A 27,541-nucleotide genomic window follows, 5' to 3' on the forward strand; every position below is an offset into this window, starting at 1 on the left:
AGCTGTCCCAATATCTCTAGATAAAATAGTATTTGACTTACTATTTATGTAGCTGACACAAATCTGAATCAACATAAATCAAGAGGAACAGTGAGTAGGATTCCTCTGTGACAAATAGCCTGGGTCCCAGTCTGTTTAGCTATCATTCCATTCCTTGCCCTGCTAAACGTGTTTTCGGCAATGACAAGGAGTACAAAGAGCGGAATGTTAGCAAAACAGGTTCTGGATTTCAGGCTGTGAGACAAATACTATTAGTTGCATGTCTTTTACACACGAAGGGCTCCATTCAATCTGGATGGTGGAAATTCAGCATTACAGCCTGATTGAAATTTACAGTCAATGTTCCTGCGTTAGCGGAGACTGGATTCACGGTAACCGCTGCAGACGAGGGTTCAATAGGAAATGACCTTTACATTTCTAGTGTGCTGTCTGTAACACTTGGGGCGACACAGATGGAATTGAGCCCTAATTGTTTGTGGCCCTGTGAGATATTTTTGGAAGCAGATAAAGAAAACAAAATGTCATTATAAAGTTGAGTTAGCCAATAAACATGTAATTGTCTTAAATACTAGTAGAAGACCTGATAAATAAAATCAGTGCAAAAACAATTCTCTAACAATTTTTTTGTAAAAGGAAGAAAAATGTCTTCTGTTTCTGTAATGGGTCAAGCTGGCCGACTTCTTTTTTATTTTATTTGAAGTGTTTTGCTGCCATCTAGTTGGGGGACATCAAATCACAGGTGAATTATCAACAGTAGCTGAACAATTTAACTCATTCAACATAATCCACAAAAAAAAAAATTATACTCATTAGTCAAGAACCACTGAATAGTGGTAACGCACAATCGAGTTCTCAACTTAACTGATTTAGTTGTTCCAATATTCTGTAATCAACAGAAGGCCTACTCATTTTTAAATATATCCAGGACATCATGGAGCCAGCCTTTCTTTCATGAATGGTTTATTACAAAAACGCAAGACAAAAACAAGTCAACTGTATTCTAAATGGCAAACACAATACAAAAAACATACACCTCTCTATAGGATGTAGGTCCGCTGCATCAAAAAAAAGAAAGAATGACAGCGAAAAAAGAAAACGATATGAGTTTCAGAATCTAAAAAGGCAGAGATTGCTGAAAAACAAAAGAGAGGAGAATATTGTTTGCCACTGGAGAAAAAAGGCCAGAACCACAACTGAAAACCAAACCAAATAAAACTGAACTCAATGAAGGTCTGTTTTGAAGGGAACCAGGGGAATTTAGCTCTTCAAACAAACATTAACTTACATAAATACAAGGAAGGTACCAAGTTTTTTTCATCATTTTTTTTCTCTTCAATTATCAGTGTGGATGCAATAAGACCGGGTCTGTGCTCGATACATGCCTCTATACACTTTCAAGAAATAAGAAAAAGAAACAGAGGTTAGATGTGACAATTAAATTCCAATTTAAACAGTAAAAATGGTATTCACAAGGTCAAATGTCGATAATTGTTTAGAGTACCCTGGTTGTGTTTAAAGCAAATATAAACATCAAACAAGAGGTAAGTTGAGCACTTTCAACAGATAATTGAACAGTTTAACTGGAAAAGAAAATCCATCTGGCTATGCATGTATACAAGCATTATTTGAAAGCTTTGATGATATACAGTAAGTAGTTGACAGCACTTGATAATATTTCTGTGAATAGTAATGGATTTTGTGAGGTTACATCTGAAAAGGTGGAACTTTGGGGCAAATGGGGAAGGCTTTGCCACCGAAAAGATGTTTTCAACTATAGCCATTGTGAATCACATTCACTGCCATTTAAATTGCACCTTTGTTCCCAATTCATAAATAAGTAGTGCAGTTTCCCCTACAACCTCAATAGACAAATACTTGTACAAAATATGAAATCCCTAATCCCAGGAATATTTGAAGGTATTTGTCAAAATACACTGCACATTAAATATCTCAATTATTCTCACTTTCACAAATGCAATGTTTTACACACACGCACAGCAGATGTAAAAACAACATATATTGTAACTATTCTCAAGTTATATTCATCATGCATACATATATATGGAGTCAATTTTATACTTTGTGGTAATTGCAGTCAGTATATGTTGACAAATACCACATATAGTATTTTCAAGTTCTAAGGATATGATTGGACTTCATATTTCGACATTAAAATCCTTAAATCAACAATCTGAATGTTCATCCGAACTCTTTGTAGAACTAAACTGTCTAAGCACTCATACTACATAAAAACTTGGTTGAGCACTCGAAGCTAGCAGTTTTCAAAAAAAAAAGATGCAACGTAATTAAATCCCAAATATATAGAAAAAAATCTATATTTTGTTTTGTTTTTTTAATTTCACCACTGTGTGTTGCCATTGAGATCATAAACAAGTGATGTTGAGTAGGGTATGGGAAAGTAACACGTGCCAGTTTTCTGATTAATCCTTCAATCTTAGCACATTTATTGGAAATGCCTGGATTCAATCAACCTTCTTTAGTTTCGCATAAAGTACTTCACTGTTTTGATTTTATTGATGGTTGGTTTAAGCGTCATAGATTACTTGCGTGAACTGAACAGATACAGTAAATCTTGAAGATTAACCATAGAAGCTTGATTGAACCAGGGACTGTGTGTGGTGTCATGCAGACATCACATTAATCCCCTAGAGGTCAAATCCTGATTTAGTTTGATGGCAAGGTTCCTTTTGACCCTTGTCATGTCACAGAGATAAAAAATAGATTATATACAGAAAAAGAGGAAATGGGTTTGCTCAACAGCAGAAGCATTTTATAGCAGTTTTATTTTGATGATGTGTAGCAAGGGTGGCTTCCTAACACGGCTGATATACTACACAGATGGTACAGTATACTTCACATCTGGCAAGACTCTAGCAACACTTTCACCCTAACCCTGTAGCTAACCCAGACCAAAAGGGAATGTGAACAAAATCAATCTAAATATTTATTTGCATGGGCAGCAGAGGACAACACAGTCAGTGTAATCTAGGAAAAGAAATATGCAATTTGCTGATACCATACCATAAGTCATCATCATACACACGTTATATACTCAAGAGTAATGCCAATTTAAGTCCGAAACAAGATCCCCAAAAACCTCCCAACCCCTGAAAGCCAGAGTAGTAAGCTGTGTGTGGGTAGGTGAGAGCAGACCACTACTGCTCTCACTCAGAGTCTGAATCAAGTGGTGCCATCTCATCTATGCCCTTCCACTGGCGCTGGTGGGCCTCCTCGGCATGCTGCCGCTTGTGCCTGGAGTAGCTAGACGAGTGCACAAATGTCTTGTTGCAGGTGGTGCATTCGTACTTGCCCCCTGTGGAGTGAGATCTCTCATGGTGGTGGAGGTTGGACAACCTGGCGAAGGTCTTTTTACAGTAAGAGCAGCTGAACTTGTCTCCCTTGTGCATTTGCTGGTGCCTGGCGAGGCTCTGCACCTGGCTGAAGTGCTTGTCACACTGCTCGCATGCATATTGTCCTTCCTCTTCCTCAGAGACTGATGTTTGGCGCTGCCGCTGGCGCTTGGCAGCTCTTGACCGCTTGTTTTTCTTGCAGAGGGTGTAGAAGTTGGGTTTGTCCCTCGAGCACAACTTGAGGCGTATTTTCAAGTCTGAGGACTTGGTGAGACTGTCTTTACCCTGGGCATAGTTATTTAGAAGATCCTTGACATGAGAGACTTGGTGTTTCGAGAGGCCAATGGAGTTCTTGAAGGTCATGTCACATTGTGTACACGCGTAGAACTTCTCTCCGGGGAGGTTCTTCACGATCGGGATCTTCTTCTCGCCAGGGATCTTCTTCGCGCCAGCCTGCTTTTTATTTTTCCTGCTGCCTGGCGGGCGGCGGACATAACTGATTTCTGCAGGTCGAGCACCAGAGGGAATACCCTTCCCTTTTTTGTGGATGAGCCTATGACGCGACAAGCTGGAGCTGTGGTTAAAATCCTTCCCACAGATGTTGCATGGGTAAACTCTCATGCCCCGATGTGTTCTCATATGAGTGCCGAGAGCTCTTCTGCTTTTGAATCGCATTGCACACTGTGTGCATTTATATTTGTTCCCCTCACCTGACCCTGCATCCATTTGCTTGTTTGGGGGTAGGGGTGCCTTTCCTGTGTGCAATTGCTGGTGTCTTGAGAGGCTTGAGGAATGACTATAGCACTTCCCACAGTAGTTGCAGCTGTAGTTTCCCCCTGGTGAGCTATATTCCCCTTTCTCCGAGCCTGAATCAGAGCCATCTCCAACAGGGACCAGATGGCTACTCCCTGGCTCAGTGTGGTCGTCCTCATCAGAGTCGTTTACTATGACACTCTGTTCTGCAATGTCACAGCCAGGGAACTCCTCCTCATACTGGGCAAAAAAGGGCTCATCTGGCTCTGCCTTCACCTGGTCAAGATTCAGGCCAGATCCCTCGTCCGCCTCCTTTTTCACACAGGATATTGTGAACTTGGACCCGACCTCTGCCCACTTGACAACATATTCTATGGGCTGGGTGTCCAGTTCCACTGTGATGAAGTCTGCACCAAGTGCGTCCGGTTCAGACGAAGTCAAATCAGTTTCCGAGTCCTCCATTTGACCTGGCCCTAAATGTCAATGTGTGTAACTTGTGGTCTTGTTATAATTACAGGGTCAACAGATTCCACCACTCCTAAAAGAGAGAGAAAAAAAGTAAAAACTACTGTCAGCTGCCTAGCTAGATAGCTGTATGTCATCGTAACAAATTAACATCACATCCAATATCAAAAATAAACAAGAACGGTTGAATATCACAGGTTAAAACATTGACATAATTGTACTTTCACTATCGAAACGTGGAGTTGAATTGTGTACCGAGGAAGTGTGTACCGAGAAGCATTACGTTGCCTAGAGGAAATGAAACAAAAAAACGACTGCTTAAGTAGGTGTGGTGAGCTTGAGCAAAACAACAAATTATTGATAATTACAGACTGTTAGTTAATACATTACATTTGAGGTTGATTTACGCCACAATGACAGAAAATTACCAGACAAAGCAGCAACAATAAACAGGAAATACAGTAAGGGCTGGGATGAGCACAATGCATGATGGGAGTGGATTAAATCGGCTGTGACTAAAAGGCCGCATTACAACAGACAGATGTATAAAAAATGATTGCTTTCCTGTGCCCAAAACATAATCAAATCCTAAAATGACATCCAAGAACTATAGTGAATGACAAAGCAACATTGTCGCAGGGCGGATGCCGGTAGCTATATCGACCAAAGAGAGCTGGTAATGTATGTTTTATTAATTCCGCATTTTTAGCTCAGAAGGCGCTCTAGCTCAGACTAGACACAAATACTCACAGCGGCGTGAATTCATCCCCCCCGCCATAAAAATAGCACCGTGCATTCATCATGGACTGTTTTTTTTTGTTGCGTATTCATGCATTATTCAATTGATTTTCTCAGACACATATTTCCCTATTGATCAAGCAGCATAGTACTGATCATAGAAGCATAATACATTAAACAAGGAACATGTCTTCAGTCACTGATCATGTGGATCATCTTGGAAGGTTGACAGACTCAAATCCAGCATCGATGACACATGCAGCTAGAGGGCATAAAACGAGAGCCAAGGCTCGAGAGCTGGCTTCATACGATTTTAAACAGCAGATTCAGTGTCATCAGAAGTCCCCCCCCCGTTACGAGAATGATTTTTTTTGACAGGAATTGCCACCAAACCGTGGCCCGAGCATATCACCCGGCATAATGCTCATTGCAATAGACATGGCAAGATGGCTATATTTCGCATAACCAGGACGTTGTATCGTCATGTTTTAAAATTATAAGGCTGGTTATGTAGTCAAATTTGACGTATGAACAATTATACCGAAATAAGCGATGGTGCAAGTTAATAATGTTCTCGAGATGACTATTTACCGGGCTTTTATCCTTCTAGATTCGTTGTCTTGACCCTCGACGAAATTAGTCGATTCTGCCGCACCTCTGTCAGATCACAACCAGCGTCCACACGGATATCAAGCCTTAGCAATGGCTGCGTATCGTCACTGATTTTAAATACTGTGGATTGTCTTAACGCGTTGAAGGACAGTGTGTGGCAAGCCAGCCACATGCATTTTCAATCCATGATATATACCGCTCCTGCGCAGCACGCAATGTATCTCGAATTTCATTGGGCAATGAACCAGAGAGGAACAGACGTCATTGGACAGGACATAGCATGTGCCTGGTGTCGTGAAAACTGTCGCAAACACTATTAAAACAGTTACATTATTCGTCTTCAGTCTATTACTTGTTAAGATAACATGTAAATATTACACATTATTAAATTACATCGTAATAACCTCCACCCTTTCATTTTCGAACCACCTAAATACCAAATGTATTTGTCGAGCCAAACAAAGGACATCGAACCTTGGCTTTACGGCTTTTTGAGTGACGTCATTTGGTGGCTGCAGAGACGAAAGGGGAAGCAAATGTCTACTGTTTGCTGATGATCTGGTGCTTCTGTTCTCAACCAAAGAGGGCCTACCGCAGCACCTAGATCTTCTGCACAGATGCTGTCAGACCTGGGCCCTGACAGTAAATCTCAGTAAGACAAAAATAATGGTGTTTCAAAAATGGTCCAGTTACCAGGACCACAAATACAAATTCCACCTAGACACAGACCCCACAGAGCCCCAGGACAGCACCACAATTAGACCCAACCAAATCATGAGTATAAAGGTGAAATGAAATAAATAAATAAAATGAGAAAACAAAAAGATAATTACTTGACACATTGGAAAGAATTTACAAAAAAACAGTGCAAACTAGAATGCTATTTGACCTTAAACAGAGAGTACACAGTGGCAGAATACCTGAACACTGTGACTGACCCAAAATTAAGGAAATCTTTGACTATGTGAAAGGCCGCTGAAGGCAGACCTGGCTCTCAAGAGGAGACAGGCTATGTGCACACTGCCCACAACATGAGGTGGAAACTGAGCTGCACACCCTAACCTCCTGCCAAATGTATGACCATATTAGAGACACACATTTCCCTCAGATTACACAGACCCACAAAGAATTTGAAAAACAAATCCAATTTTGATAAACTCCCATATCTATTAAGTGAAATACCACAGCGTGCAATCACAATTTGTGACTTCTACCACAAGAAAAGGGCAACCAGTGAAGAACAAACACAACCTACATTTATGTTCATTTATTTTCCCTTTTGTACATCATTACAACACTGTATATAGACATCATATGACATTTGACATGTCTTTATTCTTTCTGAACTTTTTTGAGTGTAATGTTTACTGTTATTTTTTGTTTATTATCTATTTCACTTGCTTGTGCAATTTAAACATATGTTTCCCATGCCAATAAAGCCCCTTATATTGAAATTCAATTGGAAGCGAGATACTACACTCGCTGTTAAGATAGCCAGAAACAAGACGAGGAAGCGCTAGCTAACATAGCATAGATAGCTATCAAGCAGCCTGGGTTTGAATTAAATGCTCCCCAGAATAGCTGGTATATAGGCTAATGATAAATTGCAAGCCATCTAGTTACCTTTACCTAGGTGCGCTAATAGCTAATTCCTTGATTAAAGTAAGTTAACTAGATAATTTCACTAACTGAGCCAGGAAGGAAGACATTCACAGGTAAATTAGGAAACATGGACAATACATCATCAAGTGGACCCAGTAAGGGTGGAGCATCGCCTGAATATTCAAACACTGAATTCGGCGTAAATTATTTCTCAACGTGATATGGCAAGACTGCAATTCAATTCGACCTATTTGATGTGGCCATGAGCATCAGCTGACTATTTTCTGTGTGTTTTTCTCTCCTCACGCAGTGGCTGGGATGAGCCCCCTCTCACCGTATCTTAATGTGGATCCAATATATTTTACACATGTGAGTTCCAGTTCGTATAATGAATGACTTTGGTTCACAAACTTGGAATCTGCCAGATTCAGGACCTGGAACTACAATACAACACATCGTGTGTGTTTAGTTTTACTGGGGGAGGTCGGGTAATGTAATTATGTGCATGAGCACAACTGTAATTTTAGTCCCGTCCGAATCTGCCATGGCAGGAGAGTAACAATTCCAGCCAGAATAACCTATTGTTTTGGCAAACTCCAAGGTCCTCTGATAATGGTAGTCCCGTGTTTCGAGAGAAATGTCTGAGTTTGACAGGTGTTGCTCGTGGTTTGAGAAATAAAACAATAACTGATCCTATCAATTTAACGAAGTGCTGCGCATGGGCTATATACTGTATGAAGGCCTTCGTGTATCAACTTTCACAGTGAATGCTTTTGTTTATACGTTTGCGAATGCATAACCATCGCCAAATGCATAATTTAAAAAAAATAGCGCAAACCTTTGCTGTTAATAGATCGCAAAGCCGCATACAACTGCGCTAAACGTTTGGAAATGACGAGTTCGCTTTCTCATCCATAGCCTAAAAACGCATATCAAGTGCGCTGTTTGATGCACATCTGAAGGCTGGGGGGCGTTTAGGACGTCTTCTACTAAGGATCGCTAAACTATCCTAATGATTATGATCACACTTCCTCTATTCAAATATTATGGCGACCATATATGGTTTAGAAACTTTGGAACCAAGCTCAGTGTAGCCTGTTATCGCCTGAACCTGTTGAAATATCTTCACGCCTAGAAAAAAACCTCCAATGTCAATTTATTAAATATATATCTATATCTATCTATATATATATATATATAAAAAATCATAATTACAAGGGGCAGTTTTGGGGGGGAAAAAGAATCCCGTCCGAATCGTCCTCTGGAATAACGCACATTCTGGTGGTAATAATTACATACCCAACGTTCTCTAGTAATACTAGTCCGGTGCTAATAACTTCTAATAGATTTGAACATTGCTTTCTTCACCATCGGAGGCTGTTGTATTACATGTGAAATCTTGTTTTTACCCCTTTTACCCTTGTTTTTACCCTTACCCTCTCACTCTCGAGCCTGTATGACATTTCAAATATACGTGTGTAAATTCATGTTTGTGTTGCTTTTTATGTGCTCAACGGGCTCCTCATAGGACTATCCGAGACCAAAGACATGGCTTGGTCTAAGCCACGCAATGTACAGTCAATCCCCCGTTTTTGCACAAATTAATGGTCTTTTGGAGGCCGTGATTAAGTTGGATCTCCTTCACAAGTTATTTCTGGATTTGAAAGACAAAGCAGATTAAGAGTTTATGTTCGTCTCAATCACTTTTTCAGTATACCATAATTACTCATTCTGGTATCAACCAGCAGAGGGCAGTCTTCACCAATTTGTTCAGTATGTGTCAAAATATTTCATATGGCTGGTTGATAACTTGTCATGTTCTCCATTATGATTGCGCTGGCACAATGATTCAAGGGTTCCATTTGATCTTTGTAAAGGAATTTAAATGCATCTATATGGGTAATAATGTAAGCAGCAACATTTTTGGCCAACCTCAATCTTATCGGTTGTGTGAGCAATTTGCATTCTGTATTGGTTCCAACTAAACTCCAAAAGGATAACCACTTGAAAGGTCAGTCTTGGCTTTCCCTTACAGATATGAGGCGATTATTTGGGACTTAAATCTACTCAAAGTATATGCTGCTCCACGCAAAGAAGAAAAGCTGAGTGACATGCATGGACAATCTGACGTGACATGGCATGACATTAATCCATCATGTGTAATTATTAACACTGGACCTCCTGCTTAGTTCACAGTGAGGATCTTACTCTGTGGTCCAAAGGTAAACTGCCGATGGGATCAGACCACCGCTAGAGAGAGGGGGGGGAAGCACTGAATTATATACCTCTACATTTGCTGAAATTGATTCTCACCAAACCTCTTGGCTGAATTTATAATGCTGATAGGCAGCATCATCATTTCCCCCAGTCGGTATCAGTAATAACACATTGTTCCATGGAAAACTGGATATAGTAACCCTATATGATGGTGTTTTGTTGTAAATCTGACCTACGCTGTTGCTTTCACTGAGATTATGTCACACTCACCCGGCCATTGAATGACCCTGTGCTTAACCTTCTAGAAGAAAAAGAAACGCACACCTCCTTAGGCGAGGTGCTGGCCAGCGGAGCAGAAAACTTGAAAATAAAAGAGAGCCGCACACTAGGAGCTCAGGTGCAAAAATGTAATTACCAACGTTTCGACAGCCAAGCTGTCTTCATCAGGGTATAACCTGTGCTTAACACACCTTTGTCGACACACCTGACTTTTTAGTGCTGTGTAACACAGCTGGGTTTATAGGCCTTGTCAGCGCTCTTGACATCCCCAGCAATCACATGACTTAGTCCCTGTCAGGACAGGAGAAGGAGGGCGAAGTCTGCCTTGGCCACGGGTAGATTGTGTTCACTGTAATGCCGGCTCCAGTTGGAATATTGGTTTGACCAGGGTCATTCTTTTTCCAGCTGTTCGCTGTTAGAAGATAGACAGTGTCATGTGCAGTTTTACTGTTTGTGCATGTCTGAAGCTGAATCAGATCAATCATGAAGGTACAGCAGTCTAACTACATTATCATCTGACAGGCTGTTCGTCACTTTGCCTGATCACCTCAACGCATGGTTAACATTTTTGATATAGGATTTCCATATAAACTGAAGCATAAGTTCAACGGGCATGTGTCAGGTTTTCAATACGCGGCCATTTTACTAGAACCCCTAATCGTAAATCAACCCTTGTATCACATGGACTTTGTCAGAGTTGATGTTTAGACTGTAGATGTCTGTGTTTTTAATGGATATGATATCCTCACTTTTAGGCTCCTAAATCTGGTGACCTTCCAAGGAGCGACATGGGCAAACACACTTGGCTCACTGGGTGAGTGCCCGTCATTCCCCACCAGAGGATTGACGCAGTCGTTGGTGTCATTTGAGCAGTGCCACACATTGACATACTGTTATTGTTGTTTCTATTGAGACAATGTTGCTGCTGGGATTATGACAGGCATGCTGTACACGTCCACAGGCTGGTAGAGGTACTTTTTTTGTACAGTACAATAGCTGGCTGGATAGTATGATGTTGAATACAGAACGGAAAAATCCGATTTCCTGTCTGGAAACATTTCCTCATGTGTCCTCATCCTCACAAATAAACAAAGACAGAGCCCTGGCTCACATTTCACTTACTTTTGTATTTCAGGTCAATTGCGGGGGGGGACATATTCTTCTTAGTGGAATCTAATAGAAAATACTAATCTAGGACTTTCTGGTTTGGTCGACCAGGAAAGCCTGATGGTTTATCTCAATGGTTAAACAGGTTTTGGCATGCTTCTAATTTTCCTTGTAGATTCCACTTAAAACTCCACCCAGATGTCTGCATGTGATTGAAAGAGGTTGTTGCAGACACCACTTCCTGGTTAGACTGATGACGGGTTCAGTGAGTTTGGAGGGAGGGACAATAGGCTGTAATTGCCAGATTTTGTTATCATCTAGACAGGACACCCCTCTGCTGCCTACATTTCCCAGCATGCGTCGCTCCAAATTCACAAGGGGAAGTTTTTTGAAAGCTCACACAGGACTACACTGCTATATCACTGGGAGGGAGGGGCGTGGGTATAACATCAGCCAAAGGGGTTTAAGGACACCCAACTAAATATACAACCGTGGGATCAACAACGGGTTTCAGCTTTAGAGTTCATGTACTGTTAAGGTTGTCACATGAACACTACTCCTCTGTCCGAGTTGACCACCGTGGGTTTTCTTTGCCAGACAACTATTATTTCTGGTCTGAACATGCTTGAAACTCGTCAAACAGACATGCTGTCTGTCACATTTTAAACGTTAGACTCGCATGTAGTCTCTGTAAAATCTTTCCCTTTCTGACTTTTTATGGTACAAAACAAAGTCTAGTTATGAATGACTCTTGTTTATACTCTCTCCATCTGTGTTAAAGCCCTGCTGTAATAAAAACATTAAAAAAGTGGTTTAATCACACGTCATTGAAGCCGTGCTGCTGAGTCAAATGTCAAACTAAGGCCATGGTCGTAATATCTCTGTCACTGATGTGTTCAACGTCTAGAATTTCACTCATGCAATGTGTCCATTGGAAATGAATCAAGTGAAGAGGTGCCTGTTTCCAGTTAGGGTTTGTCTTGTCTAGACCAGAGTCATTTCTCTCTCTATGGCCCTGACCTTCACCAGTAGGAACACTCAGATGGAATCAGATCAACATAAAAATAAAACAATTACGGACTTGCATTTGTGTGACATGCTTACACACGTCACTAAACCTTGCAGGAAAACGCCTAGACATGCAGATCATTTCTTACGTCCATTAGGGAAGTAGGATAAACATAGCTAGTTGGACTTTTTTTTGTTGTCCTGAGGCAACTGGCAACCAACCTGCATAATTGTAACATTATCCCATTGTTTTGATGCCTCTGCTGACTGATTCTGTCTCCCATTCAATTTGGTTTCAGACTAGTGGTTAATTGAGAAGTCTCTTAATAGTAGTGGTAGTGATTCACACAGCGTCATAGTGGGATATGAATAACAATCCTGACACACACAAAGGAAAATAAATGTTTTGTATCTAGCTACAGTGCCCAACCCTATCACATAGCCTAAAATGAAAGGTTCTTCATTCTTTTAGAAAAATTCCCTGCTGGTGCATATGGAAATGATCCAAAAGCAGTTCAATGTAGTGTTTTTGACAATGACAGCATGTTTTGCATTCTCCTTGCATCAGTGCTCTGCTCCCATGGTTGTGGCCTCCCTTGTGTGGGTAGGTGGGGTGTTGTAATTCAAGCAACCTCTCTGTCTTCCTGCCATGGTGACATAAGCACCCCTACTGCATCACACACACTTTATCTAGGGGCTGCTGGTTGTGGGTGTGGGCCTGTGGCTGCAGTACGAGAGAATTTATCAGTCTTGTACCTTACCGCTGTATGGGGCTAGGGACAGCTAACCACGCTGCTTCTCAGCTCTCCTGATACACTCTGAAGACGTGTTGGGTCTGCCTTTGCTTCTGTGTGCCCATAGCAATGGCTTCTCATTGATACGCTTTGCCATTCAAACCTGACGCTGAACTGTAAGCTGATCCCGTGTATCTATGTGAAATCATGCTTAGTGCTGATGATTTACACCATCGTGGTAACCGCCACTCAACCCCGCCTGGTACATAGGGCATCGTGTTAACTAGGGTTCCATTAACCAATGAAGACATATCCCAATGTTGCTGTTAGCTGTGCGTACTTTCCAGGTTCCATAGGCGTGTGCAAATTCCAACCAACAAACTGCCATTTCACAATGCCTTTGTCAAGAGTCAGTGTTGAATGTAGACTGAGGAAACATACCTCATGTCTTTGTTCTATTGTGGCTGTGAGGGGGATGGTCAGCTGCTAGATGTCTCTGTGGTACTAGAATTCCAGTCTTTATTCCATCACTGTTTATAAGTCGGTGTATGATATTGTTGGTTTGATATCAGTGTAGGCTGGTTAGATTTGACTTGTGACTGACAGTTTTTTTTTTTAATAGGGTGTGTACGTGGACCAGCGCGAGGGGGCCTGGCTCTGTCAGCTCTCTGTATAACAACTGGGACCAACTGAAGGGAAACCCTCCCACCCGCTAGAGCTCGGCATTGAACATGGACCAGTCAAAACATTTCCCCAAATATATCTTGATACCTTTGTAGACATATCCTCCCTTTCCATAATAACTTATCTTGTCCCTGAGTTAGGCCCCTAAGGTTGCATTGAAGGGTGGCCAGGTCTGGAAGATGTCAAGTGTTAGACCTAATTTATGCTGTAATGCACATCAACGCTGCACAATTGATGTGTATCAATTTGTTGCTGGTGTTCATTGGATTCATTGTTGTGAATATCTGATCAACTGCCTATGCACAGCTTTTTCCTAAATTGCACTGTCTAAATGTCACATTGAATCAGTATTATTGACGGAGTTGAATGTTGTTGCAAAGATTGAATGCGGTCTTACTGAAGTGAAATGTAGAGTTGCTTCCTATGGATTTCTACATAAGTACCTCATTCCACAACTTTGCATGTGGTAATTTGCAAATGTTTGCTTTATGCCAAGAGAATGTTACTGTTCATTTTATTAAAGACAAGTCACAGTTTGTTAAACTTAGGGAACATAATGTCCTGCTTTCTATAAAATGTGATTTCATTTATCAGAAATGTCATACCAAGCCATCTTGTGATTTCACCTGACTTGCACAAAGATAAGATTGAAAAAGAGGCTCAAGTCTGTTCACTGTAAACAAATCTCAGAAGTAATGATTATTTTGCTTGGATTGCCATTTAAAAAGGGTGCAGTCATCGAGTTCAATCATATGACACTGATCTGTGTATCATAGCATATTAGATTGGTCCTCACATTCGTTTACTTATGACAAGTTTTACGACATGAAGTTTCTGCAGTTCCAGAAAGAAAAATGGTAACGGGGCAAAGCAGTTAGCCCACTTGTCTTTAGTCGTGGCACAGTTCTATTGGTCGAAAACCCGTTAAAAATAGATTGAAGTCAGTTTGCAGATTCTATATAGAACACTTGCAGCAGTTGTAGGGTATTCAAGAAATTTGAGCTATGCACTTCTTGACTCAACCCATTTCAGTGAGGGGGTGTCTGAGTAGATATAGGTTGAGGCCGTCACATGCAGGGAGAAACAAAGACGCCTGTGCATTGAGTTCAGAGTATGGTTGAGCCTGTGGCCAATGTCTGTAATCATGGAAAGACTGGTGAAACTGTCTGACATGGCTTATCTAATCCACGATAGTTGGGTACACAACCCCATTGTGACAGCAGCCAATATTGTCATCAGCACAACATTGGTTAATGCTTCACTGTGCATTTCTCCAGACCAACTGCCCATGCTTGCAACTTGGTTTGGGAAATAAAAAGTTCAAACACTTGAGTTACAAAAGAAGGAAGTCCAAGAAGAGAACTCAATGTGTTGTTTTTATTAAGAGTTAAATATAGTACAACAGCAGAGAAAGTTAGATAAGCGATCATATGGATAGTACTTCATGGTAATATGTTAAAAATGAACAGGGAAAAAAAACAATTAGAAGCATTCATCAAGCACCATTGTGTTTCTCCTCTCCTACCCAACTCCCCATTGCACTTCAAGAGCCATGTACAAATACCTTTGGGTTTACCCACTATGGAGAGACATCTACAGAGGTAATATGCAGAAAGACATAGTGGTTATCAATACAAGGTGTTATTTTTGATCGGTTCTACCGTGATTACGCAGTAGTCGTTTGCTTCGTTCGATTCAGCCAATCGAAAGTCATTTCAATGGAATTACTATATTGGGCACAACATTTTCAGCGTGCATATTTGCAACATGAAAACAATCAACTCTTGCACGGCAGTGATACAATCTCAACACACAGGTGATACCGGACACGAAAACCAACACTTTCCACAACGTATCCACTAAATACAATGAAGCAAACTTGAGGCACATAAACCAGAACTACAGAGTTATGGTAGTGCGATAAAGGAAGATGTTTTGGTCATGGAGAACACCTTTAGGTTACGCTTGTAATTCAGATGACTATTTTGAAGCCATTGAAGAGAAAGCTATACTGGTGTTTAAGACTTCACCAGATCGGAAGAAAACATATACTAGGAAATAGAAATCAAAGTGTAGCTTACATTACCTGATAGTCTTATTTGAGTATTGGGGGGGGAGACTAGATATACCCACAGTGCAGTGCAGTCAGACTGATGGAATTCTGTGAACAGCACTAGTGATGTATGCGTGACAACTCTTTACCCCATTCCATAAAAAGGGTTTCTTAAAATATGGTTGATTAAAATAAAATCTCACCTCCCTCAAACCAAACAATGTATTGAGCTGGTACTTTCGAGAATAGAGATTCTCAAAAATCACATTGTGAGTTAGCTTTAGATCCAAGTGCCCATCTTGCTAGCTTGACATTGAGAACGCTATGATTATAGAAGACAAATTCAAAAAAATCCAGATGGCAGTACATCCAAACCCCAGTCTCTACTTCAGACTAGAGGCACATCTCAGAGAGAGAGGGGGGAAGAGACCCAGACGAGCATTGGAGGAAAAAGTTAATCAAGACATTGTGCGCGACGATCAGCATTAAAGTGGCTCCACAATAGAATCCTAAAAATCTCCTCAAAAAGCTACTGGTTACAGCTTTTACATCTGGAAAGAGGGGGGAAAAGAAATAAAGAATTCAGGAACAAATAATTAACAAATTAGTTCAGATAAATATGAATGCCTATTGAGATTCTTACTTGTATAGGTGCCTGGTGTAGCCACTTCTCTTGGTCGCCACCGATTTTCATACAGGAAAATAGATCACATACTGTGGGAGGGGCAAGTCGCTCCTGAAATCAGACCAAGGAACACAGTATTGTGAGTATGACCCAGCTTTAGCTTGAGGCTAAAAAAGATTCACTGGTTAACCAGTGGTTGAGAGATTTCAAAACTAAAGAATGCAAAGACGGAGTTATTCCAATCAGTTCATTATCCATAGCCTTACCTGAGCATTGGCCCGCTTGCGTAGAAGCCACTTGTCCTCCTCTGGATCTGTGCTGGGTTGCTCCTTTGTGACAGCAGTGCTACTGTGAGTCTTCTCAGGTAAGACCCAGAACTCTGGATGCAGTGGTATGCTGAAGGGGTTCTCCCACTTGGGGGCTTCGAACTGGGAGCTGTGTTCCACCCTGCTGGCCTTCTCCTCCCCCTGGGAGGCTGGTTGAGACACCCAGGCTGAGAGGGATAAGGCTTGGGATGTGGGGCCTATGGTCTTGCTAGGGTAGAGCCAGGCCTCCAAGATGCCCTGAACCTTCTGTTCTTGCTCTTGGAGGTAGAGGGTGGACTGCTTGCTGGGGTTGTTTTTGTCCACCGAGACCCCGTTCTTGTCCCGACCCTCCTTCTTGAGGAGCCAGGTGGAGAGGGCCTCTTTGCCGCAGTTCTCATCACACACACACTGGGAGAAGCTGGCGCAGGACTCGTTGGCTTTGCAGGACTGCTGGACTGGAATGGCCTGCTGCAGCCAGTTGTCTACAGGGCTGGGTGTCTGGGGTGTGGTGACAGCAGAGGTGGGGGTGGTTTTCAGGCACAAGATTTTGCCCAGGTTCTCAATCTCCACAGACTTGTCACAGCAAGAACCGCAGTCTGATTTGAGCAGCCAATCGCTGGTGTTGAAGCCCTCCTGGAAAGGCTTGAAGACCTGCTTCCACCTGTCAACATCAGAGGCCTGGCAGCTCTCGCTGGTGGTCTCCTTGGCAACAGTAGCTGGGGTGATGAGCCAGTCACTCAGTTTCTCCATCTCTGCCCTCTCTTCCTCCTCAAGAGCCATGTCTAACTCAGACTCATCAATCTTCTCGATGGAGAAGGTTGAGCTGCTGCTGGTGCTACAGATACTGTTGGTTCTCTCTCTGATGGGAGTCTCCTCCTTCAGCAGCCACAGCTCCAGGTCCATCAGGTGGCCCCAGGACTTGTGGAAGTCAAAGGGGGCCTTAGGGCAGGATGACTGGACGACAGAGGAAAGAGAAAAAACATTACATTTTTTGACTTTGTAATAGTCTGGGTATAAAATTGGACCAAATATTTTCTCATGTAAAAATAGACGTAATTAAATATTTGTTTTTCTAGGAGCCGTGTCTAGATAAATTATAAGCAACAAGAAAATGTATTTTGCGCCTTCTGGTCTCACCTGAATATCGCTGCGGGGGATCAACCAATCCTGTGGGTTCTTGCTTGGCTGGTATCCAACTGGGGTAGTAGTCACTGGACGGTTTCCAAGGAGCCAGTCGGAAAGAGGTACAGACGTTGCACTCTACATAAGAAAACAAACAGGCGTGCATGTCAGTACAGTGCATTTCCTTGTGAGTGAGGACTCCATGCATGTAGAACCAGGAAGGAATCACAACTTCACATGGAAAGGGTCTGTGTCATCATGGTACAAACCTGTTTCTTAGCTGCGATTGGACAGCTCTGCTGAAGCCAAGATTGCTCACTAGTATTCGATTTTTGAGGAACAATATTCAGCACGGGTCCTACTTCCATGTGCTGGGGAGGGAAAGAGGGAAGTTATGAACATTCGATCCATAGTTAAAGAACATGTGGGAGATGTCAGGGTTTTATGTAAGCAGTAACCACATAGATTGAGTAACTAGGGCCACAAGGCAGTCAGCGAGGAAAGCATAACCAATACCGGCACCGTGTTGTTCTCAAACTGCAATTCCCAAGATTCCCCCCAGAATATTGATAACATGCAACTGTATACTATACCTTCATACAACATGGGAAATCTTTAAGACTCTTTCCTTGACGACAACTGATATCAATTTACATGTCTAAATCTTATGAAATGTACCTTTAACATTAACATGTTCACAAAGACTGGCAATGAGTACAGTTTTATGCCTCTGTGTTAGTTGTAAACCTCCATTAAGAGCAGATAGGGCGCTTTATGCGGGCAGGGTGACAGAAGAGGCTCAACCGCTAAACACACAGCCAAAGTTTAGACTTCTCAAATCAACATCAGGCATTGGGCTAAATCCAGTCTGAAGTGAATTTTGTTAGTAAGATGTGTGTGTGTAATTCTGCTTGTAGCTCCCAGAGGATCATGTACCTGGGTGGCAATGGTTCCAAAGGAGGTGATGGCCTGACGCAGGGAACGAGTGTCAGCCTGGAAGCTCATCTCAGGGGTTTCCTCAGGAGTCAAGTTCAGGGAAGATAACCTGAACACACAGAAGTAGACATTTCAGCCCACCCCACAGTCAACTACATCTACCTACTTTACATATGCCAAACTTCAGGTTCTAACATGACTATGCCCAAGTTAATTATAGAGGTATAATGGAAGCAAATACTGAGACTGAAATGATTGCTCAAGCACCATGACTTAAACACCAACTGTAAACAATAATTGCAAATGCTGACTCCCAAAATTACATTCAATTTAAGACAGAGGCCATTGTGGCAGCTCTTACTTTTCCAAGCAGCTGGTGAGCTGGTTGGCCAGATTGTTGCTGTTGGAGTTCTCTAGCTGATGAATGAGAATGTCAAACTGGCCTCTGAGCTGTGGGCAGAAGAGAGAGGGAGAGAAAAGGAGAAGATCAGACATGACACCGGTAACGTGAGGAGAAGGTAAAAAGAGAGAGACTAAATGGAACTTGATCTTCAGAGGTTTCTGAGCAGACACTTTGCAGTGCAGATGTTGTGTTGCAGACATGGGGGTACTACTCACACAGTGAAGCTGATGCAGCTGCGTGTGCAGAGCCTCTCCCTTTAGCTGCTCCACAAGGTCAATCTGCTCCAGCAGCCACACCTCACGGGAACGCATAAACTCCAGGTGTCTGCTGATACAGGTGTGAAGCTGGGACTTCACCTGTAAACACAAGAGAAATTAACAAATTAGTTGGCAAAAATAAAATACCTGCATACACACACTCCCAAGTCATGGCTGGGAGATGTCGCTCCTGTTGCTGAAGCTAAGCAAAGTCAGACACACAGACAAGACAGCACACTGACCTATACACCCATCAGAAGTCTGATTCTAGCCTCCAACACAGTCAACTACTAGATCCACGGCAAAGAGTAAGGGAAAACACCTTTGCTTTTACCTATTCCTCTGCTGGGTAGTCAGAAACAGGCTGGATGATTCGCTAAGATGCAGTGAGACGTGAGCTGCTGCTGCAGTAGTGGATCCTCTGCCGTCTGTGTCCTCAGACTGCAGTGACCTGCCCTCTCCCTGCTACTGCCTTATAAAGGCGGGTCAAGGAAACTATCCGGTGGTCATGTTTCAATTGTTGGTCTCTCCGGTCCCTCTGCTCGTCCTCATCACATGAGCCACATACTAGTCATTAAAAATGTGGTCACGTCAGGAGGACAAAGACACGTTTTATCACAGCTCAAAAGACCCATTTTAACATCACAGCTCTAACAGGGCTTAGCATAGCTGCCACAGTTATGACATACAATAATGCCATGGATCAGTTTGTGGAGAACTAATGACTACTCTGCCATGTTTGCTAGGCTTCCCAGCACATCAAAACATACACGCCCTATACCCATCTGCCTTCCTTAATCCTGTGGTGACTAACCATGTTGCTTGTCCTAAATCCCTGAAAACCACTGTGTTTACAGCATATAGACCATTGTATCAAAATCAAATGTTATTGCTCACACACATATTTAGCAATGTTATTGCAGGTGTAGCGAAATGCTCGTATGAGCCCGGCTGTGTGCCCCTGACATAACCAGAGCACAGACTGACCAAGTTGCGGTTCCTTCTGATCCACTAGAAGGGGGGTTCAACCCTGGGTGGGACCACAGGCTGTAAGAGGATCCCCTGGTGGCTTTACTCACCTCTCTGGAGTTGTCCTTGAGCTGGGCCTCAGCCCTCGTCACCCCACCGATGGCCTCCTCCAGCTGAGAGCGCGCCTGCACACACTGCCTGAGGGTGGCCTTCTCTCGCTCCTCCACAAGAGACATTCTGCAGAGAGACACCGTTTTTGTTACAGGGTTAGACTGATAACATGAAAAAAAAAAATGCTGTTCTTTCTTTCCAAAGACCTAAATCCTCCCTTGGTTCAGTGAGCCACTGTCTGCCGAATAGGGGGTGCTCGAACAATCAAGTTCATTGCCTATACACTAATAAAGCATATGCTAGTCTAATTGATGCACGAGTATGGAAATATTGTACCGTCAGCACTGAGGCTCAATTTGTGTTCCCTTTTACGTTGAAACCAACAAACTCTCACTTTCCTGTCCCTTTTCACTTCTGCTTCACAGAAGTGGGGGAAAATAAGTATGAGATGTAAGAAATTAAACAAGTTGCACACTCCCATCACGGTACTCATTTTGTCATTGTGACCACCAACAGGTATAACTACAGTGACCGATCAGGGTCACCAGCCAAACCCGGAAGACGCTGGGCCAATTGTGCGCCGCCCTATGGAACTCCCAATCACGGCCGGCTGTGATACTGCCTGGAATCGAACCAGGGTTCTGTAGTGACGCCTCTAACCCTGAGATGCAGTGCCTTAGACCACTGTGCCACTCGGGAGCAATGACTGAGGTCAATTTTAGCGAGGGAATTAAGTTAAAAGGAATATTTAGGCCTATTAGTTCTGAATTAGTCTCGTGGCTTGTTGTTAACTGGGTCTTTACACCAGCTTTGAGGTCTCACATGACATCCCTCACAGGCATAATGGAGCCCACAACAAAACCCCATCCTAAAACTGCTGCTCAATCACTACCTGTCATACACATTTTGCTGGGCTTTTGACAGACAATGGACAACTGTTATAGTGAATGTTCAGCATGCCCTCTAGGTCAGGTTTCACCAAACTCAGTCCTGGACCCCCTCCCCCACTGGGTGCACATTTTGTTTTTTGCCCTAGGACTTCACAGCTAATTTAAATAATCAAAGCTTGATGAGTTGGTTGGTCATGATGAGTTGATGATTTGGTCCTGGGGTGGGAAATAAACAGTAAACTATGTGATTAGATGTGTTGCAAAATACAGGTCCAGAATCAGACAGGATGCCCATCATTGATTTCAGAGATCACCAAGTGGGGTTACTCTGGTTGTATTTGAACAAAGGTTCAATAAATAGTTAAAAATTGACACTCCAGTGTTAGGCCTATAGTTTAAGTATTTCAATGCAGCTTAAATTTTAGGCCATAACATCTCACTCCCACTTAAAACACTTCCCTTTCTATACCTCCATCCATGTGAGTGCTTGTTCAAGCAGCTGACATAGGATTTATTCAACTTTAAGGATCAAGCTGCAAAGTTAATGAACTACACTGTTTAAAACATACAACACGATTAAGTATTTGATCAAAGTAAAACGTAAGAGTTAAAAAATTCAGAGATCTTAGTACAGCTTCAACCATAAATAAATATATATAACCAGTACCTTGCAACAAAAGTAACTGATACAAACGTCAGCTTTAGAGACTTGTTTGATAGTTTGTTTAGAGTAAAAGTAAGCGGTCTCCTGAAGCCGGGCAGCTTGCTTTTACTCTTTCCTTTGGTCATTAGGAGACGACAACACACATTTAAAGAGGTATTTCTCATGTTAAAATAGCACCGTCTTCGGCAATTAGCCGGTTGGTCAATACATGCATTAGGGTTTAAAATGTCATGTAATATTAGCTCATGTAAAAAAAATGGGAGTTTGCCCCTACGTGGCTTGAATCGTCAAGGCTAACTATGCAAGAGACCAGCGAAAAATTACGTATTCTTGAAAATCAGCTGTACAAAGCCAACCAAACTCCAAGGTCATAGCTACCTCATGTTATGGACTGTCCAGTGATATCTGTCCGTTTAAATCCGCCGATGTTGCTCCCTTCTCTCATAAACAAAGGATACCAGTTTAAGTGTTCGCTTTCATGATTTATCGTGCCACGAACCACGGCTGATCGCTTCGTCATTGGCTGAGTTTCTGTCTGAGCCTACGTTCAAGCAACCACCATCATGCCGCGTTCAAATCAAATGGGAACTCGGAAATCTCTGACTTCCGATCGTTCAAAAAAAAAAGAGAAAACACTTGGGGGGGACTAGCTCCGACTGGGAACGTAGATTTGAACGGTCATTCAACTCGGGCCTCTTCCTCGAGCTCCGACTTGCCGACCTGAATCAAATCAAATGTATTTATATAGCCCTTCTTACATCAGCTGAAGATCGCTGACGTCGTGATATGGGCCACGTATTTTTCCGAGTTCCCAGATGTCTTGAACGCGGCATAAGTCTCGCATTCCGCACGTACACCACTAATAGGAAAACAAGGGCCCTTCAAAGGCGGTTCTAAGACCGCCAAGCGAATACTGGTCAGCATTTTTCCTTTTGTCAATCACACCAATGAAATGCAGAGCAGGCACAGGCGCGTTACTGACACAAATAATGATTTGGCTCATTGGCTGGCTGTAATAAAATTACTCGTCTATTGGAAATCCCAAAGCAATCAAGTGAATTCGACATTTCTTTACATTGTAATAACAAACTAACAATTTCCATGTGGGCAACAGACTTGCAAAGTTATCAGTGAGGGTCCAAGTGACAGGCTGCCATCCCCAAAAAGTGGGTTCAGTGTTTTAACTATAGTGATTCATTGTATCGTGTAATGTTAACTAGTTAATATGTTTTGGTAATCAGTAAATTGCCCATCACTGTGTGTGTGTGTCCATAGATAGACAAGGTTCACAATCATGTGTTGACAATCTGCTACTGTGGGGTGCGGTCTTCCTAGCCCAACATGTACTATTTTAAGGGACCGTTACTCCTTAAAGTCCAAGATTTAGACTGGCTCTGGCTGCCAAAAACTTCATCTAAATGTAAATCGATTCTCAATTGCGATACGGTTCTATAAACATAAAGCCCTATACTTTCATATCACAAAATAATTTCACAAATGCAAAATATACACTTACTTTACACTGTTTTAACCGGATTTATCACAGTTGCAGCTGTCAGTATTTTTCAGTGACAACACGTTTCTGGCGGCCTTCGAATCCCTCATGGTGTGCCCGATTTTGTTTTAAATGTGGACTCACATTATTTAAGTATTGTGTTGGGAAGAAAAGTACAATCATCACCTTGAAAGATTAGGAGCTCAATTCAATCCAACACACAATGCAGTATTTACAAAGTAACTTTTTCCCCAATGTCAAATGAACTCACAGATTGATCTTGGGTAGTGTATAAAAATGTAAAACTACCCCCTCATAAGTATGCTTTCACTTTTAAGAATTAGAAGTGTGTGGGCACGGGATGAATATTGTAAATAAAGGATTAAAAAAACATCTTCCCCATGTCGGATTAGATCTCACAATAATCGAACTATGAGCCAACTGTTTTTAATATTTAATATTGCGGAAAGATAGCTGCTTCCGTCAATGTAATGTTTTGCATCCCCATATATTTATATACACAAACACTCATACATATACACCTTTATCATTCCCTGCAAACCCTACCACCCCTCCCCCAATTGGAGTAAACGAATAAACAATTAACACCTAGGCTTCTACCTTCAGTTTATACACATTTTTACAATCTATTTTACAATAGTTATATTTTGTTTGTTTTTAAACCTTCCTCTATTTCTGATGTCCATCCATTTTGATTTATATTTGTAACTGTGCTATTTCACAAAATTTCTGAACCTATATACACTTTACAGACCGTATGTTTTACATGTGTTATCTTGTTATTAGTCCCACAATTGAGCTCCATTCAACCCCTCCCATCTCTCGCTTAACACCATCCATTTTGGATTTCGATTTGCCATATATTTTTCAACTGTGCTGCAAAATCCTCACAAAATTACTGAACCTTTCTATTATCATAGCTTCTACAGATTCTACATTAAAGATAAACCTTTTTGCTAAAATAATTATTATATTATTGATTGACTGACAATGACTTATCAAATCACCCAGTATTGCTATCTGCAGCGTTAGTTCTAGGTTATTGTTGCAATTATTAATGAGCATCGCAAGCTGCTCCAAGAATTTAGACAGGTTTGACTTCCCAACAGCAGCAGCTCACTGAGCAGGCCAAGGTCCGCAGCAAACAAGTAAATTACAGGCAAATTATTGTTCATCAGGCCTGGCTATCAGCTTTGCTTCCACCCTAGGCAAGATTAACATATGCCACCCCGTGTCATGTATAGTATAAAGTTTTGGAATTGATTGATTGACTTGAGTAATGATGTGTATCATGCGCAATTAATGTATTTTAGTTATGCCACTGAATAAGCTCTTGGAAACAAAACATTGTTGACAACTATTCACATCGGAGTTACAATGTTGCAATCACTTTGAGCTTCAGAAATAAGTGCGCTTCATTTCACAGGAGCAGTGTAAAATAAAAGGTTCTCTCTCAATGAACCAGCCTTAACAAACCCTGGTTTTGGAATATTTTTATTCTCTACAGACTTCCTTCTTTTCACTCTGTCAATTAGGTTAGTATTGTGGAGTAACTACTAGATGTGTGCCGAGTCGTCGGACAAAACAAGTATCGTAAAGGATATGGGCAATTTTCTGGATACGATTATGATCAGGTTATTTGTTGTAATTATTTGTGATCAGAAAAAAGTAAGCACACATCTTTCTCATGTCAGTCAGTCAAGTGAGGTGCTAATTGGTTTAAATAACAACTGGTTGGTTTGTTTGTCTGTAAAGAGAAGAGTACATTGATCCTGCTGCTCTGATTGGATATAGTAAAGCTGCATTTGGTTTCATAATTTCACCCGATCACTTTCACTTCTCTGTTGCGGTCTGTTGGGTTCTAACTTGAAATATCCTTATTCATGTTTACATATTAGAACTGGCTGTATGAAAATGTACTGAGTGAGAAAGGGAAGTGCAGAAAGTTTACTTTCTGTCAGAACATGTTATGGTTAAATCTCATGTACCCTATGGAGTGGAGAAGGGCAACGTCTGGTTTCAGTCACTGATAAGGTATGACAGTTAGGGCTGTGAGTTAGAGAGGAGTGAGGAATGTGGGTCGAGGTCAGGTCAGATATTGTGAGGAGGAACATGACATACACACATACATAGGAGCCAGGGCCATGCCTACACCAATGAGAGGAACCATATAAGTTCCTGCCTAGCAACATGGCTGTCTAGATGTGCAAGGAGTTGACGCAGACCAGTAGAGCGTGTAAATATGTGTGGAAACATGTTGAACACTTTACTCAAGCCATTTCGGCTTTTGATTTTGAACTAATTTGTAAAAATGCCAAAAACAGAATTACACTTAGACGTTATGGGTTATTGTCCATAGGACAGTCAAAAAAATACCAATTGAATCTACTTTAAATTCAGTCTGTAACAACAAAATGTGTGAAAAAGTAAATGGATATGAATACTTAGTGAAGGCACTGTATAACAATCAAGCTGATATACTGTATAGCTAGATAGCTATGTGCCGCATACCCCTTTTCCCATTTTGTTTGACACCAGGCCTCAAACGATACCTCGATAAAGTTTTGGCTAACACCTTCGGTTATTACCCGCATGTGTTAGCTAGCTAGTATAATTAAACAAATGCCGTCTCCTGACTGCTTCAATGAAGTATGAATACTTTTACCTACTAGCTAGCATTAGCGTAACAACAAGATCATTCTCTTCCATACGAAGGCGGAGGGCAATTCATGAGTCTCGACATAGAACCCCGTCGGGTGATTGGTTGAGCCTTCGAGTGCGTGACGTCTCACACATGCGCTACAGAGCCATCTGATTAGCTAGCTCGCACTGCCGGCATGAGCAGTTAGCACCAGCCAGGCTGTCACAACCAACCGTGATTGTAGGGCGGCGCACAATTGTCCCAACGTTGTCAATAAGAATTTGTTCTTAACTGACTTGCCTAGTTTAAAAAAATAAAACATGAGCAAGTTAACACAAACGTTTCAAAGAATACGTCATGCGTCAACTGCCTGGCCAGTGAGCTAGCTAGCTACATGTCAGAAATTAGTTATTCTCCTAAATACGGTCACTGGATACACTAGCTGAGTTGAATACATTTGGCTGAACACAAACTAGTAGCCAGTTGTTGCTGCCCATGGTGGAATCATATCTAACCCATTGGCTCCTGGATACTATGCTATGTCCACATGGTCTCATAACCATGTGTACGCGAATTAGTATTTTGCAAGCTAGCTAGCTGAGCTGTTTTATAAGAAAAACGGATGACATGAATCAAACACTGTAGTTAGCTAGCACGCTCTCTTCTGCGACAATATATTGTCAAGATTCGTAATATAATTCATGTTAACTGTAATTGAAGATGGTGATTACTACTGGATTAAGATCCGATGGAGATAAATTGTCCGCCATGGTTTGGAAAGGGCGCAAAGAAGCTCGACCAATCACCCGATGGGTTCAATATCGACTCCTGAAATTCTCCTGGTCATGGCTTTTGTCAAATTAACGTCAGATTTGACTTTTTGTAGCAGGTTATGATAATAAGCTTAAAGCTAGGAGAAGGGTCAAATCTACATTTGACGTTAATTTGATAAGACGGATCCCATCTAGGCATGAACATAACTTTCGTGCGCTTACGTGGTTAGCTAGCGGAGCTAACGTTAGCCAACGGAATATTTTCAAAACCTTTTAGCTAAATGTTCACATGCCACCGACCGCACCTACCTTTTCCCCTTGTATTGTACTCTTGAATTCGAAGACATCGACGTGTATAGCTAAGTTAGCAAGCTGTTCTAAAATATAATAAAATCAAAACTATAGTCAACTGCTTTTCTTCTACCCGGATAAAACGTCCCGTGTCAGGGTCGTAACTAGTTAGAACAGCAACAAAGTCTTACACCCAGCTATGTCTACAATGTTTCTTCTTAAAATCTGATTTTAAACCTAACATTAACCACACTGCTGACCTAAACTTACATTTAAACAAAACAAAAAGTGTTTTCCTGAATTTAAATTTGGACTTTGTGGCTGTAATCTCTTGTGGAAACCTAATGTGTGAGGCAAAACGATATGTTATCTCGCACGGAAATCTCTCGCGATAGTTGTACCACTACAAATAAGT

General features: G+C 41.7%; 2 protein-coding genes and 1 long non-coding RNA gene across 6 annotated transcripts; 1 reads left to right on the plus strand and 2 right to left on the minus strand.

The window, feature by feature from the left end:
- Positions 1-943: 943 nt before the first annotated feature.
- LOC112252888 (zinc finger protein 883) lies at positions 944-6,090 on the minus strand. 3 transcript variants are annotated; one of them, XM_024424578.1, is made up of 3 exons: positions 4,980-5,047; positions 4,845-4,877; positions 944-4,662 (listed from the first exon to the last, which is right to left on the minus strand). In XM_024424578.1, the coding sequence occupies exon 3, from the start codon at positions 4,584-4,586 to the stop codon at positions 3,186-3,188; it is 1,401 nt and encodes a 466-aa protein (XP_024280346.1). In that variant the 5' UTR covers positions 4,587-4,662; positions 4,845-4,877; positions 4,980-5,047; the 3' UTR covers positions 944-3,185. The 3 variants fall into 3 exon arrangements, with proteins under 3 accessions (XP_024280346.1, XP_024280345.1, XP_024280348.1); XM_024424577.2 differs by lacking the exons at positions 4,845-4,877; positions 4,980-5,047 and adding an exon at positions 5,919-6,090; XM_024424580.1 differs by lacking the exon at positions 4,845-4,877 and having other exon boundaries at positions 4,980-5,059.
- LOC112252889 lies at positions 5,070-14,117 on the plus strand. The gene is made up of 3 exons (XR_002953903.2): positions 5,070-5,265; positions 10,793-10,851; positions 13,509-14,117. It is a non-coding gene; the product is annotated as an uncharacterized LOC112252889 (long non-coding RNA).
- Positions 14,118-14,932: 815 nt separating this feature from the next.
- On the minus strand, positions 14,933-27,390 carry ncoa4 (nuclear receptor coactivator 4). Of its 2 annotated transcripts, none has more exons than XM_024424573.2 (10): positions 27,145-27,390; positions 20,351-20,477; positions 19,230-19,370; positions 18,973-19,061; positions 18,612-18,720; positions 17,945-18,046; positions 17,691-17,813; positions 16,515-17,507; positions 16,267-16,359; positions 14,933-16,174 (listed from the first exon to the last, which is right to left on the minus strand). In XM_024424573.2, the coding sequence occupies exons 1-10, from the start codon at positions 27,180-27,182 to the stop codon at positions 16,169-16,171; spliced, it is 1,821 nt and encodes a 606-aa protein (XP_024280341.2). In that variant the 5' UTR covers positions 27,183-27,390; the 3' UTR covers positions 14,933-16,168. The 2 variants fall into 2 exon arrangements, with proteins under 2 accessions (XP_024280341.2, XP_024280342.2); XM_024424574.2 differs by lacking the exon at positions 27,145-27,390 and adding an exon at positions 22,284-22,478.
- Between the last annotated feature and the right edge of the window lie 151 nt (positions 27,391-27,541).

The sequence above is a fragment of the Oncorhynchus tshawytscha genome, linkage group LG06, assembly GCF_018296145.1.
Source record: "Oncorhynchus tshawytscha isolate Ot180627B linkage group LG06, Otsh_v2.0, whole genome shotgun sequence".
NCBI lineage: Eukaryota > Metazoa > Chordata > Actinopteri > Salmoniformes > Salmonidae > Oncorhynchus > Oncorhynchus tshawytscha.